General features: G+C 35.9%; 1 protein-coding gene across 3 annotated transcripts in view; it reads right to left on the bottom strand.

Annotated features, from left to right (window-relative positions):
- LOC115447434 (pyruvate dehydrogenase phosphatase regulatory subunit, mitochondrial) overlaps positions 1–23,017 on the bottom strand; it is an 81,228-nt gene that overhangs the window by 27,108 nt on the left and 31,103 nt on the right. The window contains exon 1 of one of the 3 annotated variants that reach the window (XM_030174470.2): positions 2,104–2,307. The exons of the other annotated variants lie outside the window; for them this stretch is intronic. Coding sequence (XP_030030330.1) covers positions 2,104–2,150 — 47 coding nt within the window. The 5' untranslated portion in view covers positions 2,151–2,307. Of the gene's footprint in view, positions 1–2,103; positions 2,308–23,017 lie in introns of those variants that run through there. 3 annotated transcript variants of the gene reach the window in all.

Below are 23,017 nucleotides of genomic sequence, written 5' to 3'. Positions count from 1 at the left end.
TAACTGCGTTCCCATAATAATGAGGGATTGGGCGATTAGGGAGATAGGTAGGTACCCGGGATTTACTGTGTGCAATGACAAAATACTGGTAGGTAATAAATATCATTTCATGACCAATTATTTTGTATTATGTAGCGTGGATTTATTATTAAACGTGCTAGGATTTTTAATCCACGAAAATAAACAATGAAATGCTATGGCAAAAAGGCAATATTCAGTCTACAAATTAGCCATTGTATTATTGCTATTTTCTACATTGTATAAACTGTAGAGTATGTAGTATATACTGAAATTATGTGTGTATTCCAGAATATTATCCAAATCACACTTCATGACATATCGATGATTACGTAATATTAAGCTGTTCTAACTTTACGTTGGATAGTTAAGAGTTTATAAGCTTTGGAATAGTCAGAGTAGCGCAAGACCGTCTGGCTACCCCGCTATGACCAAAGTGACTTCTTAGCCGACGTTACTGCTTCACTCCCTTTACCCATGTCACTGGTGCAGTATCTACTAGAACGGGGGGTGGACGGGGTTTGGGGTTATCGGAGTTCAAACCGATTCGGCCTGGGAATCCTGGGGATTTATGTGATTAAGTTCGTACCTTAACGGAAAGGAACGGAAACATACTGTGCATACATAAGCACTGTACAGTTTACTATGAACATAATTTTATACATAGATCCTTCACATGTACTGTCTTAAGATGATATTCAAACATCAGATCAAATCTATCAGTAAATGAAATTAGAACTTTGTAGAGGAACTTCCAGGGACTATATGCCACACGTTACTTTGCCAATGCGTTACAAGCACATAAAGCACCACGTCGCGTTTAAGACAAAAAAATTACCATACAGATACCATGCCACGCTGATTTCACGAACGTAACACGACCATTTTATGGGTTTACAGTCATAGGGAATCAGGTCCCAGGCTGAACATAAAACTGAGACTACTGTACAAACGTGAAACAAAAGCCATGATATAAATTTAGCCATATTTTATTTCAATATATAATTTTGATCTGATTGGTTGAAAATAAGCAGAATAGTCTCAACTCAAATAGGCATATTATTTTTAAGACACGTTTTGCAAACAATACCATAAAATTAAAAAAGCTTCTGGGCCGAAAGTATGGTATATTATTTATTTATACTTTACACACAAATGTCTATCGGCGGACTTCATACCAAAGGCTCCGTCAACCTTAGATCAGTATAGAGGTAAATTTAAAATATATGCATCAAAGAACTTGAAATTTAGGGTTACAAATGTACGAACACAAAAATAATTAAATCAATCAATAATAAATAAATAATTATAGTATGTATTCATAATTTTTTCTACACTTATAAAAATATTTTATTATTTTTATTTATGAAATACATATCGTAAAACGTTACTATGTGCTTTAAAAAATCTGTATTTTAGATTTAAAGTTTATCAAAACTACGTCCGCAAATATAACAATAATATTTCAAATGCATTATTAGAATACATCGAACCGTACCGCGCATGTATGATTAAAATTAAAATTTACTGCAAAGCTTTCACAAGATCATGGGGTACCGGTTAATTACCCTACAATTCGGAATGGTCCCGGTTGGGCGGCGAACCTGCATTTTCCCTACCCCACCCTACCCGTGTCTGCCCGGTGTCGGGTGCCGCGGGGTGCGACCCGCATGGGGAGGTGAACGCGGGTGCTGTCTGGCTACCCCCGCAATCCCATAGGGGGAAATCGCATTTATAACTCGGGTAGGGTTTGAATATACATTGATATAGTGGTTAATAATTTTTGACTTGAAGTATTGCTTCACATAATTTATATTTTTATTTTTCGCTTCATCTCCACAATAATATAAAATATCCACTAAAGAAAAAGTTTTAATTATTTTTAATATACTTGAAATAGTTTATTTACATTAAGAAGTGAATGTACGGAATAAGTTTTAGAAATTCATAAACAAATTATACGAAAACTAATAAATATTTATTTAATCTATGATACCAATAACTTATAACTTAATCATAATCATCATAAATTATACATGGCAAAAGCAAAATAAAATATAATATAGATAATTATCGTAAACTTACAGCCGGCAAATGAGGCACTGCACGACGGCAATTTTAGACATAGCCATAACGCGCGAGCTAAGTCACATGTACAAGTCCCATTGTATACCGAACAATCTATCATCACACACTTATATTATCACATACTTTTAACTAATTGTAGACCTAATATGTTAAGCTCACATCGGATTAAAGGGTATTTATTAAAGTCCCGGATGTTACAGGGTAGCACGCGACCAACAAGCCACCCTGCAAGATCCGGACTGAACCAGCCCATCTTAACCCCCATTGCGACAACCGGGCGGCTGCACGCGCGCATGTGCACCCCGCATTGTGCAACGTGGGGGCAGACAGGGGGACAACCCCTGTCTGGGGGGTCGGGCGGCGTCTGGGGGGTTGGAAAGGGAAAATCAATTCTGTCGGAGGATGTTCTATGTCGAAATTTGGTACTCGTGTAGACGCAACAGAAATTAAATTTTCTGATCTTATTAGGAGTCTAGACAGTAATTATTTCACGTCTGATAACTTTATATTATGGCATATACATTTTGTATTTATGGCGGTATTATGGATAGCAAGCATTTTAGCTCCGAAACCAAACACCACTCAGCGTATATTATACGGGAAGGATAGATTATACTATTTTGATTTACCCGGGAACAAAATGTGTTTTTTCTAGTCAACTATGACATGACATTCAAAAAGTATTAAGATTTTATTTTCAGGAACACCCCCTCGCTAATGGGATTAATGAAGCGCGTAGCTGTATTCGGTAGCAATCTTAGGAGGTAATGATCGGGAGCAACCAGGAGTATATTATAATGTATATTACAAAAGTTCGCGTGCACACTGTTTTATAAACAGCAACATATTTATTTAGTTCTTATTAAAAGTAAAAAAAAAAAACTTTTTTTTCACTGGCTAAACTCCTGTGTCTCAAAGCATAATATATTGCACAGGAGTTTTTACGTAATATAGGTGATCATTTTTGCATATTCATACACTAAAGGGCAGTAGCGGCGATAGAGAGAAAGTGGCATTCAGGAATAATGTTAGTCCTAAGGGTTCAGACAGCTAAAACCGAGCCGGGATTAAAAAGGGTTATTAACAAGGGTTACGAACAGCGGCGGGTAGTAGAAAACAATAACACGTAAGGACGCCCCGAGCGGCGGAAGCAGCACAGCGGGCAGCGGGCCACACCAGTAGTGTACGACCGTCTCGCTTTTATAATTACTTCAATTCATATTTCGGCGCAATTATAAACATTTAGGGGCAAAACATAATTTTTAAGGTATTATTATTTTGTTCAAATAACGACTATAATGCATGCAATCAATATAATTATAAACAATCTATACTATATATATATATATAGCTAAAGAGTTTGTTTGTTTGAACGTGAAAAATTAAACTACTGGTTCTTTATAAAAAAAAATGTTTGAATACCTTATTTATCGACGAAGGCTATATAACATGATGCTATGACCAATATGTGCGGAGCGTCAATGAAAAAATTTACAAAATAGGGAACATTTATTCGTTTAACAGTTTCTGTTGCGTGTGATACGTAAACAGTTAAAATAACGCATCTTTTGAATGACGGAATTGATCCTCTTAAAAAGTTCTAAAAATTTTATTATAAAACAAAATGACCCACCGCATCTGTTTGCCTGTCTGAACTCAAAAACTATGCTACGGATAGTTTGAGACCCTGGGAAGGACATAGGCATTTACCTTCGAAAACTCGTTAAAGCGGGCGATGCCGTGAGCAAAAGCTAGTAATATTAAATATTTTTTAAAACCAATACAATAAAAGCATCACATATTTCGCTTAAAAAATTGTAAGCCAGAATATAGCTCAAACCAGCGGAAAATTGCGACAACCCTCAACAACCTAGGCTCGAAGCGCGCCTGCGCCCCAGGTGCATTATGTACGGGTGGGGTAAGGAGCGGCGATGTGGGATGGGCAAATCAATTAGCTATCGAGATGCAGGGGTGCCTGACCGCCCGGTTGCAATAATTTTGGTACTTACTTCGTAATCCTGTCAATACTCTTTCATTTAAATTTTATTCGTAGTTTTTACAACTGGCCCTTTAGTTACATTGTTTTGTCTCCTGCTTACGCCTACTGCCCTTAAGATAAAGGGCAAATATTTCTAACTCCTACATATCTTTCTATTAGATTGGCTTCGTTGCGGATTTAAGAAAAATAAGTGCTACCAGCGGCTCGGTGAGTTTCGCCGCTTGGTGTCATAATGCGTACCACTGTCGATCTTGGCTTACAGAAGATGCAGTGTTGGGGGATAGAGGGATTATCTCTAATTCTATCAAGATTGATGAAGAGAATTTTCTTTTTCATAAAACTTTAGATTATTTTTTGTTTTAATTGAATTTTATTCCCATTTCAACGGTGATGTGCGTGCATTAACTTATATAACTAATCTGACTGTGTATACAAAAGACTTAGAATTTAAAAAATATTGACCATTGATGACAAAAAACGCCCGGAGTTTCTTTCTGCGTTTCTTCTTCATTTACTCATCGCGTAGGTAGCTAGTGAAAGGCTAGATTAGCTAGGTTAGAGTCTTTATCGTGCTCAACGGTGAGGATCGTCCCGCGGTCACTCTCCCGCTCCCACGCCTGCGCCGCGTCCATGCCGCGCGGCGCTCAAGGCCCTTTGCTCAATAGACGCTTTAACGCGCTGAACAGACGGAAAAAACGTAGGACGCGGCCGGGGCGCGGACATAATATGTCTATTCTGCGACCCTTTCATACAAATGTATAGAAACGTCGCAATGCAAAACATACAGAAAAGTCACGGCGCAGACATGACACGCCCACGCCCTATTGTAAATCATACAGAAAGGACGGCGCACCGTCGCGAGCGCTGATGTTCAGGGGACCGGGCAGGGTGGGACGCGAGTGGCGGCACTCGCGCGTCGCTGTCACACAAAACTACATGCGTCCTTGAGTAGTTGTTAGGTGTTTAAAGAAGGAAGATCATTGTACCTATATTAAGTCAAAATGTGAGACGATTATGTATTCAACGTTCAAAGTAGTTGAATGGAAAATCATCCAGTTCTCCATAATAGAATAAAGCATTGCATTAGCCCTCTGTATATTTAGCGAGATACACCAGTGCTAACACATCTTCATCTTCGGAAGAAAACATGTTATCGTATCAAAATCGGACAGCTTAAGACCATCATCTCACGCGTCGCGTCGCCCAGCGGCACGTCCGTGCCACGACTTTTATATATGTTTTGAAAAATTACGACGCTTGCTTGTCCGTGCTTGACTGCGCCCCACGTCTATTCCGTGTGGCCCGCGCTTAAGGCATGAAAGATTTTTTTTTTTTTGTAGTTAAATATAATACGTATTGATTAATATTACGCTGGCAGACAGTTAAATCCTCCTTTAAATAAAAATATGTGGCGCTTTTGATAATGTTATTTCATTGAATTGTAAGGCGGCCACGGTCCGAGACGCATCGTTCATGTCACGCTCCGCACTTTTAATTCAAATTATGTAGAAATACTGCAAAGTGTTGTATCAGCCAGTGAAGTTCGTGAAATATAAGTGTTAAACTGTGACATAGTGATAATTGAACTCCAAAACTAAGATATTAGTTAATTAAAACATTAAAAATAACACTAAAGTGTTTCCTGTGTCTAGCTCGCAACGTCGCATTTATTCGACCACCGCCTCAGCGACAAACATCGGTTGCCCGCTGCGCCCGCATTCCTACCCGCGGCAGTCCGCCGTAGCGTTGACACTCGGCCGTTTTACACACTTGTGCATCTATTCACTATTGTGCAAAAATTGAACGATTTAGTACGTAATATTGACTTAATTAACATGTCAACCGTATGTGCAGCCTGTAAAGTTACAATTAAAGGAGTTAACTGCATGAAATGCACGAAATGTGATGGAGTATATGACCTGCCTTGTTTAAATTTATCGAAAGACAGTTATGGTAAGCTATCACATGCATATAAAATTAACTGGCTGTGTCCAACCTGCACCTGTTCTCAACCTAAGAGGGACAATACTCTGACGCCGGTACGCCCATCGCCCATAGTTCAAGACAACACAATGATGTCAAATGTTAATACATCCCGAGGCAGTAAAGTAAAACTGCTGGCCATAAGGAACCCCAAAGTGTAGACATGTCGCTCCTCCTAACAGAGATTCGTCAACTCCGACAGGAATTGAGTGAAATAAAACAACAGAATACGGAGATAGGACTACTAAGACAAGAGGTTATAGAGCTCAGAGAACAACTGTCCAATCTTACGACCAATATGTCTTATGAACACTTAAACCAAATCCAGTCTGCAAACAGTGAAATAAATCAGCTTAAAAGTACAGTATCTCAATTAGAAGATCAAATAAATACTCAGGCGCAGCTGTCAATGTCTAATGAGTTAGAGATTATTGGAATCCCCGAAAACGTAAATGAAAACCTTCACCATATTGCCTTAACTATATCCCAAAAATTGGTATACCACTAAAGGATGAGGATCTGGAGGATGTTACTCGAATAGGACCAAGAAAAGCTATAAGTAGTTCGGATATAAAGCCACGACCGATTATTGTCAAACTACTACGTAAACAAAAGAGAGATGAAACTATTAAATCGGCCAAAGCCAGACGTAACCTTACAACAGAAGACATTGTTACTGGAAAACCGCAAAAAATGTACCTTAACGAACGACTAACTAAGCATAATCGCTTGTTATTTCGTGAAGCTCGCCTCCGGGCTTCGATGCATAAGTTTCGTTACTGCTGGGTCCGGAATGGAGGTATTTATATTCGCGAAAATGATAACAAACCGGGAATCAGAATTTCATCGGCACAGGATTTGGACTTCAAGATTGGTCCACCTATGGATGCAGCCACAAAGTATTAAACTTATCCTTTTTAAATACTACTTTCCAAACTGTAACACCATATTGCCTTATATCACTGTTCCCTATTTTGTGTTTAGTATGATATTGTATAAAATTGTTACTCACCCCCAAATATTAATACACACGATTAATAATAATAATAATACAGAAATAAATAAAACAAAAACATGCTCTAAGCAAGAATACATACACAGACACACACACATACATACACATTACATATTCACACAAATGCGTCATCTGTCACTCAAGTATGAGTCTAACATAACAAGACTCTCTATCTTTTCCCCAATGCTACTCCCAAAGTTTTATCCTAAGTCGGGACTCTCAAGTGCGAAACTTCTAAAACCTATCATATGTTCAGCTTGTAGTAAGAATACACACTCGCAATGGATTACTTAACAGATACAGACAACATACTGCAAATTAATTGTGATGTACTTGATAGTCTCGAAAAATGCAAATTATCTTTGGACCCGAGGTATAACTTTAAGATCCTCACTTTTAACATAAGAAGTGTTCATAAAAACTTCGATGATTTTTTGGTGGCTTTGGAAAGACTGCAAGTCAATTTCGATGCCATTATTTTAACAGAATGTTGGCTTAATGAAAATACACCCATACCGCAAATTAACGGATATAATAACTATCGCACAAATACATTCATAAATAAGTGTGGTGGCGTTATCGTCTATATCTGGAACACATGGAGTGCTACTGTTACAGAACCCCCATTAGCAGATTGTAACTGCCTGGAGGTAAACTTAAGTCAAGATATAACTCTTTTTGGGATTTACCGTTCACCATCTTTTGTATGTGTAGACAATTATTTAAACACCTTAGCTCAATTTCTCTATAAAACTAGTTATAAAAAACATGTAATTATTGCTGGTGATATAAATTTAGATATCTGTGGCTACCCCCTTAGTAGTCAATGTGCCGAATACCTATGCCTGCTAACTGAACATCAGTTGCTTCCCGCGATAACAAAGCCAACCAGAGGAAACGCCTGTTTAGATCACATATTTGTCAAAAACGGATTATCTGGTGTTGGCCTCATAGCCCATGCAGCCATCACCGACCACAATTTATGTATGTTTGCCATTCCTTCCGTAAATAAAAAGATAAGAACACGTCTTAAGTCAAAACAGATTATCGAGCTGTGGCTGAAGCTCTCAAGTCGGTGGACTGGGCGGTTGTATTTAACAGCGACAATGCTGACTCGGCCGCAGCTCACTTCACTAATATCCTACATAAAGCTATTGAGGAGAATACGAAGGAAATTTTAATCCCACGATCAAAATTTCACCTCAAGCCTGGATAACTCCAGGTATTATAAGATGCCAGAAACACCGCGACTCCCTTCATCTTCAAGCTAGAAAAACCCTACCTAATTCTATACTTCAAATATCATACAAACGCTATCGCAATTTTTACATGAATTACTTCTAAGACTTAAATCCAACTATGAAAGCCAACAACTAACGGGAAACTTAAAAAACTCAAAAAAACTTTGGCAAACTGTTAAAGACATTTGTAGCTTTCCAAAGCCGCAGAATGATTCCACAGATTTAATAAACACTAAAGAACCCTGCAGGTCTATAAACCGTTGTAACGAGTACTTTTCACAAATTGGTCAGGAGTTGGCTCACAATAGTCTAACTCGATTGAACACAACGGAAAATGTTCTCGCCTCAGGCATTAAAACGGTAGATGGCCCTACACATTCTTTATTCTTACATCCCACAACAATTGAAGAAGTTGATGACACTATTATGCAACTTAAGGATGGTAAAGCTCCTGGCTTCGATCAGTGTACCTCATCTCTATTAAAGCTTTTAAGATCTTCTATAGCTGAACCTTTAACTTATGTTTTTAATTTAAGCATAACTACAGGAATATTCCCGGCTATATGGAAAATGGGTATTGTGTCACCGATCTTTAAGGATGGTGATAAGTCGATGCCTACAAATTACCGACCTATCACACTGTTAAGTATTATTTCTAAGTTACTTGAGAAAATTATAAACAAACGTCTAGTAACCTTTCTCGAAAAACACAGACTTATCTCCCCCAACCAATATGGCTTTCGACGAAACAAATCTACAGAAGATGCTGTGCTACGATTAATAAATATAGTCACTTCAGCTTTGGATAGCAATAAAAATTGTCTAGGCGTGTTTCTCGATCTCACTAAAGCTTTTGACACGGTCTCCGTATCCATCCTTCTTAAAAAGCTTGAAAACTTAGGTGTCAGGGGTGTTGCTCATGACTGGTTCGACAGCTATTTATCCAACCGCCGACAGTGTGTTAAAATAGGTACACACCTTAGCGACGCACTCCCCATAAGCTACGGTGTACCACAAGGTAGCATTCTTGGCCCTACATTATTCATCGTATATATGAATGACCTGCTAAACATTTCAATAAATGATGCCGACACTATATGTTATGCGGATGACACGGTTGTCATCTTTCAAGGTGTTTCATGGGATGCAGTATTTAAGACGGCAGAATCTGGGTTGGCGAAATTAGCACAGCGATTGAATGATAGCCTACTGACAATTAATAATCGCAAAACAAAATACGTTGCTTTCCATAAAACACGAGCATCAAAACCCAACACGCCCCATAATCTTTTTATTCATTCCTGTGCCTCGTACCAAGATTACCCCCACAAACCCACTTCCTGCAGTTGTCCTTCCATTGACTATGCTAACACCATTAAATACCTTGGCATTCTTCTCGATGAAAATCTCTCTTTTAAAAATATATTTCGTATTTATCGGGGAAACTAAGGAAATCTATCTATTTCATGAAATCTCTGCGTAACTCTGCATCTTCATCCATTTTACTCTTAGTTTACAAAGCGATATGTCAATCTAGTCTCACATACTGTATATCTGCATGGGGAGGGGCCGCAAAATCTACTCTCTTAGAGCTCGAAAGAGCTCAGCGGGCTATTTTAAAAGTCATGTTACGAAAACCCTTTAGATTCCCTACAGACGACTTATACAAGGAATGTAAAGTATTAAGGGTTCGCCAATTATACATTAGCAAAGCAGCTATCGCAATTCATAAGCGCGTTTTAAACTCTGAAGAATTTGTCAATTTGTGTTCTCGACGCACATATAGAATCCCCCTGCCGTTGATAAAGTCGAGTTTTGCTAGACACCTACCAAACTATATGCACTCTTTCATATACAATACAATTTGTCAGCAACTGAATATAAAGCTCTTGACTTGTAAGAAAGCAAAGTACACATTAGAAAAATGGTTGCAAGACCTTAACTACGAGGATACTGAGAAAATTCTAACGGGTTTTGTTTAGGACGCAAACAAACAAACACCAAACACACACACACACACACACACACACACACACACACACACACACTCACATACACACACTCACACACACACATATATATTGCATTTACGTATTTCTAATAAGCTCATATTTATTCATACTATATTTATATATATTTTTTACCATTAATAATACCGAAGATGTGAACCGGATTTGGTCGCCATATGAAAATGTAATTGTATATTGTTAATTCTTATTTGGTTAACTGCGATACGGGCCTGGAGCCTAGTGCAGTGACCGCCGTGAATTGATGTAACTAATGTGAACTGAACCTAAATATATTTATATTCTATTTCTATTCTATTCTATTTGTAACGGCTCAAATTCTACAGTGTTTTGGTCCTTAAATTGTTTGATTGTTGTTTTTGTTTGTGATAAGAACGCCCGTAGTGGCAAAAGACGGATTTGCCCCCGTAGACGGAATAGAGCCCACTGACCTTATTTGCTAGTTACTGCTATTAACCGAATATTTTGTTAATATTAATGTATATTAAGACCCCGAACACAAAGTTTTGTTTATTGAAACGCGCATTGAGTCTCTTTTCCTACAAATGTATGGAGGAGGTTTTTGACATTTCTAACCATAAAACTAGTAATATCTCCAATGTTTCCACAATGTTATTATTCTTATAAGGAACAAGACAGATTGAAATAAATTATGTTAACCAATTTTAGTTGAAAATTTTACGTATGCGGTTAGAGTAAGTAATTAATATTAAATATAATAATATCAGCCTTGTATTATGTAGTGTCCCACTGCTGGACACGGGCCTCACCTACTACTGAGACGGATTAGACCTTACTCCACCACGCTGTCTGACTGAGGATTGATTAACTTCACACACCCTCAAAAATTTTATAGGGAACTTCTCAGGTATGTAGGTTTCCTCACGATGTTTTCCTTCACCGTTAAAGAAAGCCATAATTCACAAAGAATAGCCACATAACTTTAGAAAAGTTAGAGGAGTATGTCCTTGGGATTTAAACTTGCGAACATTCCTCTCGGCAGTCCGTTCCTCACGCTACAAGGCTGTAACTCTTTGTAAGTAACTTATTGTAATATGTTCATTTCACGTATACAAGTAAGTAGTTCATTTAGTAACGCAGTTTAAAATGACCTAATATAAAAATGTACAAAGATTGCCTCAACCTTGTTTATTCTAAATTTTATTAGTAACAAATATTATTATTTTTGCCGTTGTATTAATACATAAATTTGCATGCTGTGGTCTCCTTTAATTGAAGAAGCACGTCACATTGTTAATTATACCAATATTACGACATTGTATTAATTATATGCCGTGTATCCTTTGTTGGAGGTCTAAAATAAAAACTAAAATTTAACACTATTAGGATCATAGTATATTCAATATGTTAATTTGTAACATAACACATCGCGCAACGTAGTATCATCACTGTAGACACTAGACATGCGCAATGTCTACAGAAAATTGCGGGTTGATACATTTTTTTCACGGCGCGGATCTACAGGGTAGCGCACAACCGACTGGCCACCGTGCAGACCGAGCAGTGACGTCAGATGCAACGACCGCTCGCGAGATGCCCGGGTCGTTCCCACGCATGTGCGAAAAGTGCAACGTGCACGGGACGCAGGCGAGGGGCCACGGGGCAGGGGGGTTACAGGGAGCCCAGAGAAAATCAATCAACCTGTCGGAAGTGTAATTATTGCAAACTGAAATTTATCTACATTACACAATGAAAATGCATGAAAAGTAGAAAATTTCTAATGAGATATATTATAATTTGCCTCCCTTAGTTGATCGAATTAAAACTCTGAGCCCTGGAAAGAGCTTAATATTTAAGACTTACCGTTAACAAAGGATGAACTGCACGACCCCAGTTTTAGGCTTAACATCAATTGCAAAATTTAGGCAAAAACAATTTCATTAATTTAAATAGTTAACACACGAACAAGAGTAATAAACCTAATTTGCCTTATCTATTAATTAGTATGCAATATTTTTTCAAGTTTGGGATAGAACAGGGTAGCGCACGTCCGACCGGCTGCCCTGTAAGACCCAAACTGATCGTAGTTGTTACAACGATACACTAAGAAAAGTACATACCTACAGGTATCCCGGCGAGTATTAAAATTAAGGTAATATCGCGATACTGTATTAATGACTTTAGAAATACACGCACGCAACCTCAAGCAATATACGGGAGATTTTTTGATACGCAGTCAAGTACCACAGAGTAGCCAGGTCACGACTGATTTGTTAGCCCGACGGCTGGGCTTTGAGCTAGCCTCGACGATCGCACGCGAGCTGCCCAGGTCCCTCTCACGCATGTGCACCAGGTGCATCGCGCAAGGGAAGGGTGCGAGGGGAATCTTTACAGGCAACTGAATAAAATCAATCGAGCTATTGGCTGGGACTTTAAAGTCACTATACATACTTATTTTTATACCAGTGTGCTTAGGCTCAGCGTACGTTTTACTCGAAATATTGAGCTCATTATGCCATCCCATTTTAATGACCATCATTTTCTATGGGGATCTTCTTAAATCTAATTCAGAAGTCTACACTGACTTATAGGTAACATGTAAAATTAGATACAAAGTCGCACATAAAATGCAGTGCATAGAAAACAAAACATACAGCATGAAACATATTTTAACGATTTAAAAAAAGTATTATAGTGCTTAGAAAAGAAAAAATACAGCATGAAAACATATTTTAACGATTAAAAAAAACTGTTTTAAGTGCTTAGAAAACAAAATATGCAACATGAAATAAATTTAACCATTAAAAAAGAATTATAAGTCTATAAAAAGTTTGTAAATCTGTTAAAACCCGGACAAATCTGAGTGAGACTTGCGTACCGATGGTTCCGTACAAGCTTGTAGGTATGGTATATTAGTATACCTATATACTTAAGTTCAAACTTCACAATCTTAACTATGCTGTTTTTTTCCCTAGACACGGTTATTACATCTACCGCAAATGATAAGTTTGTAATAATAAATTCGCCGTTTTTTTGTTATTTAAGTAAATATCTACGGCTTCAGATGATTCATTTACATATGCTATAACTAAGACATTAATTAAGAGTAATTAACTCTAGATCAAGGGGAAGTACCATATAGAGTTCGATGCCCCTTTGAAATTGCAATTAGCGCTAGATAAAGCATTTTCAGTAGTATTGCTATTGTAAAATATCTAGGTAAATCCACATCTGCTTTTTCTTAGACAATAATAAGTTTTTATAGTTAACTTGGCTAAGCTACTGAGAAAACGAAATAATCAAAAGCATTTTGCCTTCATATTTCCAGAATAGTTAATTATAATGTAATCTCACAAAGGGTCTCACAGACGGTCTCATAAGTTTATAAAATGTTCGTACAAATCAATGACAAGATGAGCAAGACGCTAGTCAGAAGGTAAGCGTAACGAGTATACTCATCCTTAGATCCTCATGATGCCTAGTAATTATGTTGGCTACAATACCCTTGAAAGCATAACATTCAAACATTGCGGTAATACCCAGCCAACCACTTGCATACGAGGGACTTAGTATCCAATAAAATAAATAATTCTATAGATTTCTGTGGTACACATTGTGTTATTAAATACTTTAAGCTCATGAACATATTATACTTATTTATTTATCTGTAGATTCTAAACTTTGTACTATTGACTTTCCAAAAAGAGTTTTCAAAAATGTATTTGTTGTGGGAGTAGAACCAAACAATTATTTTTTCTAAAGATAAACAAGCAAAACAAAAAAAAGGGAAAATTTTAAACTAATCATAAAGTTAAAACATATGACCTTAATGGTTATAGGAAAACAACATTACAATAAAATTTTGAAATTATAATTATTACCAAGATAAAAACAGAAAAAAAAAACAGAATAGTTAATAGGGTAAAGAGGGGACATAGTAGGATGAATCGCATTGACAGATAATTTTTGATTACACTCTCCCCCACATGTAGCACAGGTCCGGCCGGCTATCCTGCAGGGTCGACTGTGAGGCTGTCCGGCTTTGCGATAACTACCCGCGCCAACCATCTGCGCAGTGCGCATGTGCCGAGGGGGAACAATTTTGAGCATAAATGCAATCCGATGCACATATAGTCCACGTAATAATTTATACTTAATACGGATTTAATTTGCGACATAATGACAACATGAAATGTTATCTGTCCAATAGAAAAAATATATAGGAACTACGTTTTAAAGTACCTAAATGGCAAGTAATAAATATAATTTAGACATGAACAAAGTATTTTTTCGATAATTTTTACGATAAATATATCACGCAATAGCTACCATTAATACTCGTACTTCATAGCCCACTTAATTAACAAAAGCTACGCAAAATATTATAACACAATTACAAACTATTCAAGGAAAACATAAGAAATATTAACTGTTAACAAAAGAAATAAAAAAAGTTGTAACAACGTTAAGAGCTGTAAAGAAGGAAAGCTACATGTAAAGTAAGATATTATGCAGTTACATAGAAACAATGTGATTTTCTACTGCCCGGATCTACAGGGTAGCACGTCTATTCGGCTACCCTGTGTGGCGGGCAGTGCCGCTCGACGCAACCAGCTAACGTGAGCTGCCGCACCGGCAAATCCGCGCATGCGCCCCAGGTGCATCGTGCAAGGAGGCGGACTGGGTACGGACTACGGAGGCGACGTCACGCGTGAAAACGGATGGAACAGCAAAGCAATTTAAACACGGGGGACATTTTATTTATCGGTCTATGTATTACAATAAAATAAATTTGATTATGTAACATATAATCTTTACTTGTCCATGAAACATGCAATGACAGAATTTTTGAGCACGCCACATTTTAAAACATACTTCGCAGTTTTGCTTTCACGGTTATTTTGTATGTATTTTATAAAATCACATTCACAAAAGTTCACAATTAAATCCCTAAATAACTCGAATTAAATATATAGTTCATCGAATCAATGAACATACGTCATTAGCCAACGTGAGAATCGAACCCAAGACCTGATTTGCAACTTCCACTAACCTCACAGTTAACCGTCACCGCTAATAAAGCGATTATCCGTTAAAATAAAATAAACACTACATTATCAATGACGTGACACATTTTCGTTTACAAATGACACGTTACTTATATTAGGAATACTAACATTCTTATAAAACCACACTTCACAAATCACTATGATAATAAGATAACTTCATTGAATTTTATTGATATTTTGTTAATACACCGAATGATGCGCCACGCCCGCACTCAATCTACATAACGCAATTATAATCGCGAATGCAGCAACATATGAAATTCGGTCACATTGGATCAGACAGGGTAGCGCACGTCCGCATGGCTACACTGCTGCGTCCAAAGGAGCCGCCAGCTTGGCTAGCGCACGCCATCGAACCTCCCAGCGAACGCTGCGCATGTGCGCAACGTGCATAACTTACTAGCGGAGGTAAAAACGGTGAGGAGAGAAATGCAGCGGGCAAAGAATTTACAGAGTAAGCATACACAATAAGCTAAATTCAACATAAAACAAAACGCAAGGCGAATTAAAAATTAATTAGAAAAGAAACTTGGTAACAATAAAATAAAGTTTAGATTTGCACATAACACATAAAGAAAAATATAATGTATAGTTGGAGGCCTTGTTCTGTCTACGGGAGTGAATCCGTATTTTTATAATTACAGGCGTTCTAATTGAAGGAGAATTTGAAAACTGTGTAGTTAAATAAGGGTTTTTTTTACTCTATTACCTACACACCTTTCAAAGCCGATCTTCAATTAGGACGGCTTTGATTGCAAAAAGACGCATATAGCTCCAAAGAAGGCATAGGCTCCTTACTTACAAAAAAGGTAATTTGCGAGTTGGTTAAAGTAGGACGTAATACCTGCTCTAATTCCCCTTAGCAGCTGCATAATTTTCCCACACGCGTTTCCATTTGAGCACATTCAATTTAGCCGAATTAAAAAAAACACAACAAGCCAAATACGGACTGTAGCACTTATATACCAAAAAAGTGAAATACCTAATTTTTAAGTTTATTTAAAAAAAAAATCTCTAAAACAGGTTAGGGCCGCGTGGAGTAGCGGCGCGGTTCCCCACGCGGCCCCGTGAACCGCAATACAATATTTTTAGACTCATATTTGACTACAGGGTTGCACCGAACCGGTCAGCAACAACCCGCAAGCAAATATGCGCCGATGCGCCACCAGAGTACCCCGTCCGCACCTACCGCGCTACCCCATGCCCCCGCATGCGCTCCATTTCTGCCCCCTGATGCACCGCTATTTGGGCGGGGATATTAGAGACACGCCCAAAGGGAGCGAATGATTTAGGGTTGTTTTTTATTAATGTTCCATCTTTACGTTATATTCCTACTAAGCTTACAAAACCCGCTGGAATATAGATTCCACCCTGTATATAGATACAGAGTGGATTTTTGAGATGGAGCAGATAGGGAACTTAACCATTATGCCTAAAAATACCAATTATCTAAACATTCAGATCGGCATTCATAGATTTTGAAAAACATGTACAGTCAACAAACAATTGGCAATGCTTATTGTAATGATCAAGACTTCATGGTAGATACTATAAGAGGTTGGAGTACTTTTAACTACAATAAACTTTCTCCATACATTTTGTAAGAAATACGACTCCAAAGCGTTTATAAATATAAAAAAAAAAAACCTGTTTATATTCATGCAAAAAAACACGCTGCCCGCTAATTTTACATTAATCAAACGCGTCAAGTTACGTAAATAGCAAAGTTTTCTGACTCTTTCCAATTTTCTTCATGTTTTTTTCCGTAAGAGCGTGCTAGAAAGTACATTTCCGTTTTTTGTATAGGCGCTGGTTCTTTATGTCAAACAAATTTCAACTAAATTGGATAATAAAGTAGCAAAAATGTGGAGCTTAGAATCATTAAAAGAATAAGTTTATGTTGAGGTTGTATAGGCAAACACAAAGCCTCTTTATAATATTAAGGAACTGGCAGTGTAATAGTACTTGAATTATTGTATTTAAAATGATAACAATGTACTGTTATTAAGCGTTATGTTCTACGTTGTTATGGTTAGATTCTGACGTTCAATATATTAGAAATATATAAGTTGTTAGTCTACTGAAGACCTAATTTGCTTTCACTAATCACACTTATTCTGCTGTGCAACTCTGCCAGGGCAGCTCAAAGCCCAAGAGTTCAGACCCTTCCATTTATAAGACGCACTCTTAATAAAATAATGACCCATTTCAAAATTGCAAATTTGTGGGAATTGTCATACAACCAATTTCTGCTTGCGACCTTTTAGTTTTTTCCCTTTTTTTTTCATGCTATAGGTTTAATTTATTACCTATCTTTAATAAGCTCAGTTTTATAGCAACTTCAAAAAAAATGTAGCAAACAAAAATTAGTTTTCCGCCGACTGTCACAAATTATCAATTTTGAAATAGGTCATTATTTTATTAAGAGCGCTAAGAAAAATATGAAAGAAATAAGTACCGTCAATTCATTGAGTCATCAAAAGAGCCGGAATAGGTAACTTAGAATTTTGTTTTTTTTTTTGACATAAGTAGCTGTCTGTTATTGTCATTCGCAAATATGAAGGGAAATAAAAAAAAAGTCACGGAATTATTTTTCATAAAACAATAACAATTCTTTAATTTTTAGTTTAATCATTAATATGAGTTATTCTCAATTCAGATTCATGTCTGAAAATTTTCAGAGGCAATAAATTTTGACAACTTTACTTTTTTTAGAGAGCGTTCCTATTTATATTTCCAAAGCTTTAATTTAAAGTATGTGTGTAAAATAAAATTACAAAAATCTCTAAATAGGAGGTATTTAAACGTTTTTAAGAGTTTTATCCAAATATGTGTAAATGATCATGGTTAGAATTTCTGTCGAATGTATGACCTTTTTGGACATATCTTTTAAAAAAGATGAATGAAATCGATTAATTCGTTCTCAAGTTGTAGCATAATTCATTTACCGACTTCAAAAAAAGGAGGAGATTATCAATTCAACATGTATTTTATTTTATGGTTGATCACAACTCGGTAATTTCTGAATCGATTTGTAATTATTATTTTTTTATATGTAAGAATATACTTCCAGGTTGGTCCCATAGAATTGTTTTCAAATCACTTCTGTAGTTTGGTTTTAAATTAAAATTACTAGAATATTGGAATGTCGTCTAAATAAAGGAAATTGCGAAATTTGCTTTCTTGTGACGTTTTTAATTATGTTTATATTTGGGTTTGGTTACGACTACTTCATACATACTTATATACATAGCATAACACCTTTTCCCCTTTCAGAGGTAGGCAGAGGCGTAACATCTCAACGCGATAGTCGTACCGCATGCGAAATACATTAGTTGTGTTTTTGCGTTGGTCTGAGCTGTAGTCCGAAAAATCAAAGTTACGATATCTATCTACATTTTAGAAATATATTGTAACTTTGACCTTTCGGACGACCAACACATCAGTCCCCAACGTGACAATGAAGGCTGCAAAGTCCTCGAAATTGGAGAAAATTATAACACAAAAAACTATAAAATAGTTTTACTTTAATGTCTAATTAACGTAAACGTAAGAAATCATTATGTAAACGACTACGTACATAATAAATATCGATGCAAATTACCTTGTAATTATTATAGAACAAAGTTAAATGCCTACAAAAGTTAATCAAAATTGCTTATAGAAACAAAGTTACGCAGTGGTCGGCCTTTCGTAAGTGGCTTTTTAGGTACCACCGCAATGTCTAGTGCCGACAAGCAGCATTGCTATTATCCGGTCCGATTTAAGAGTCATTACAGCTTGTATAACTACTGGGCATGAGATTTGAGATATTAGTCTCTTGACGCGCTCGGACCAGTGCCAAATGCTTTATAATTTAAAGTTCTACAATGTGTTCCTACTGTTTATGGTCGAGGCGCTTAACAGGCCAGCGACATGCTCGTCTCGTCACTCAGTTAAAATGATATTTTTTCAGACTTCGCTAGCGATATAACATTCGCACGTGCCACAAAGTCTTCGCTATGCTAATGAATACAGCTCAGCAATACCTGACATATGGATTTTATTTCATAATCCTTAAAGTCAATGTCGACGATACATCAATAAAGATGCGATTATTTTGAAACAATAAAGAAATTATTTTGAAACGATAAGTTCTGGACATTTTAATAATTAAATTTTGGATTTAAGAGGAAGAAAATTTTGTTTTTTTTTTCAGACTTCGTTTGTAGTATTCAAATATTTGATCATTAAAAGATGAAAATCTGATCACTTTCTTGGTCAGTATAGGTAACCTGCACAGTTGGAATAACGTACTTCATACTTAATTATAATTACTATGGACAATAAAAATATTTTTAAATTAGACAATGCCCTGGTATGCTTCTAACAGGCCGGCATAATTGTGACGACTGACGAGGGGTAATCATCACTCGTCAGCCGGTAATCTATAGGACCCCACTACATTTACCATCAGGAACAGAGGATTCACTTTGACATGCCCTTATAAAAAAAGCTTACCTAATATGATACTAGCGTTTTTCTTAAAAACCCACCCTAAATAATTTCGAATTACAATTACATATGAGAATATTGTAGCGAAACATTTAGAAATATATAATTTTGCATCTATTTTACAATCATTTTTTATAACTATGGAGAAGTCCTTACATTTTTTTAATAGCAATCTTTTTCCTCTTAAACACAAAGTTATCTCATCATTATTATTATCTAAGAAGATAAAACCTTTTGAAAATGACCCTATGCAAGCGTCACATAAGAACGAAAAAAGCATTCCTTCGGAAAAATTATATGACGAACTCGTAAAGTCTTGTTCACACACAAGTTTGTTATTATAGCGATTATATGTTATATATAAATACAGACGATTGATTTTTACCCAGTGTAAAGTGTGTGTTAAATATATAAAAGTAAATGCGTTCTTCCGACGCTACTTACCTTTCGATGCAACACGTTGCAGGAACGCTGGGCCTACAACTGATCTCATGTAATAAATACAACTATAATTTTAAAAGTGTTTTATTACCGTATAATTTATATTCATATACAATAAAGTTATTACTAAATTATTATTAAATTCACAAATTTTATTTTACAAATGTTTTATTATATTATTATCACATGTTAAAATTTATAAACAAGCGAGTTACATTAAGCATTAAAGTAACACTACTTTTAAATATTTTAGTTAACAAAAAGAAATAACATTGTATCAATAGCAATTACTACAAAGCCTTACAAATCTGTACACACGGACTAGAGTATTCCGAATATATTATCTCTTTCACGGTATGAAATATATCACACATATCACGTTTGTATAAGTATATTATATAGAATATTAAAAACACTGAGAAACATTTCAATATTTGTTATTAAATAGTTTACCACATAGTATTAAAGTACAATTTTGCATAAAATCTATAGCGATCACTGAAAAGCCTTACAAATTTGTACACACGGACTTAAAATATTCCGAATATATTGTCACTCTCACGGTATGAAATATATGACAAATATCACGTTTGTATAAGTATATTAAAAACACCGAAATACATGGATATATTTGTTATTAAATAATTTACCACTCAGTATTAAAGTACAATTTTACATAAAGTCTATAGCAATTACAAAATTATACGCCTGTATTAGCAATCACGGAAAAGCTCTTTGTCTCGTAAGTGTGAAAATTTAATTTAAGTTACAATTGCATTATAAGCAATCACTGCAAAGCCTTACAAATTTGTTCACACGGAATTGGCTAAATATTTTGACACTTTCACTGTAAAAAAAATAAAATAAAGAAAACTCAAAAAAAAATTTGAGTAATAAAATGTTATTTTACATCAAATAGTAATGAAGCAATCACCATAAAAAACATGCTATTCATTTGCAATTTATTAGTAAGTAAAGTAACAGTAATAAAACCGTGACAAGCCATTGAATAGAAAACCAGGAATAAACCTTTGCTAGATACCATATTGTCACTTGAAAGTTTTAAAAATTTGTAAACACAGACTCATTGCACTTCAGCAATTTCACTATGGAGAATTAAATATAGATACGAAATCAATACACAAATACGAGAGTAACAAGCTTATTATTATATAAACACATCACTACACTGTCACACACACAAAAATATCAACATTTAATAAACTTTAATAATTACAAAAAAAAATAGCATATATTATTGATATAGCCACAACAATTGATTGATATAACGCAATTTATTGATATAACACACTATATCACAAGCAATCACTGTAAAGCCATAAAATATGTATAATTTTTTTTTCGGTACTTTCATCTATACGGCATTACGGTCAAAGATGGAATTTCCACGTAGACGGTATATGACCCCCTGACATTAAACTAAGATTTTGTATTCTAAATATGAAAGTCGTTGTAAAATACAAATAACAAAACGAATAACTTCTTCGTATTCTCAATACCAATGATTCTTTACAAAAATCATCTTGAATTACTTTGTCCGGCCATCTCTGTCGATTCTGCGTCTAAATATGCATCATACTTCCAATGAATAGCATGTTCGGGCACACGGCGAATGTCGAATATTCGGCGGGCTTTTTGGCCGAACCCGAATGTTAGGCAAAATATTCGTCCAACTTACGCTGTAACTTACATATACCGATGTGTTTATTTCTCTCTACCGTCGCGCTGCATAAATTACAATTTTTTATTATAACTCTAAATTTTAATGTGCCAAGCGTGTGTTGAACTCACATAAAGAGAATTAATAAAAAGATTTATAGTAAAATTGTACGAGGTATCTACATCTAAATCAGGCTGAAATGTTATATTTAGTAGTGAATTCTAAAAGATATAACTACGGGCCACACTCGTACCCAAATTGGGACAACTGAATGTTGTTTAGTCGATTTATTAATCAATATACAGTACTCTTTACAACACAAAGTACGTCTTATAACTTTTAAAATTGCAATATAACTTAACGAGAACAAATGACATAGTTAATGAAACCAGCGTGCGTTAGCGTGCTGGTTTGCATAACCACAGCTTCGCGGTCTCTTACCGGCGCGAACCAAAATTCAGTTACTTATATTTCTACCGCACGATTATTCTACAAAATAGTTTGCCAGAATACGTGTTCTCTCCTTCCTAAATTGGGCTCCTTTGAGCAGAGCGTGAAGAAGCAATTAAGTAGGCATAACTGTGCCAACCGTCAGGGATGTTTATCTCTTGCCAGTCGACATGTTTTTGAGTAAGGCCACTTCGCCCTTTGAAGTTTTATCAAGTAATTACCTACCTTAACAAAATATGATACAATAAGTATAAATAAATTCAAATGAAACGATCTCGGTATACATACATGTGTCAAGCAAGTTTTTTGGCTTGCAATCAGATGGTATTATTTAAAAAATTATCAAAATCGAAGTTATATCTGGGTTATGTGATGAGATTTTTATGGCAAAATATGTTGTTTCTTAGATAACTTTTTAACAAAAATTAAAAGCCACCATTACTTTAAGGTAGAAATATTTTTGATTGTAATTGAAGGTAGTTGAAAAACGATTAGGGTCTATTTCACAAGAGCAAGTAAATTTCTTTTCACAGTTCTCGTAATATGACAT

Source organism: Manduca sexta, chromosome 27 (genome assembly GCF_014839805.1).
Source record: "Manduca sexta isolate Smith_Timp_Sample1 chromosome 27, JHU_Msex_v1.0, whole genome shotgun sequence".
Taxonomy (NCBI): domain Eukaryota; kingdom Metazoa; phylum Arthropoda; class Insecta; order Lepidoptera; family Sphingidae; genus Manduca; species Manduca sexta.
Note: the sequence above shows the minus strand (reverse complement) of the source record. Positions and strands in the feature narration are given on the sequence as shown.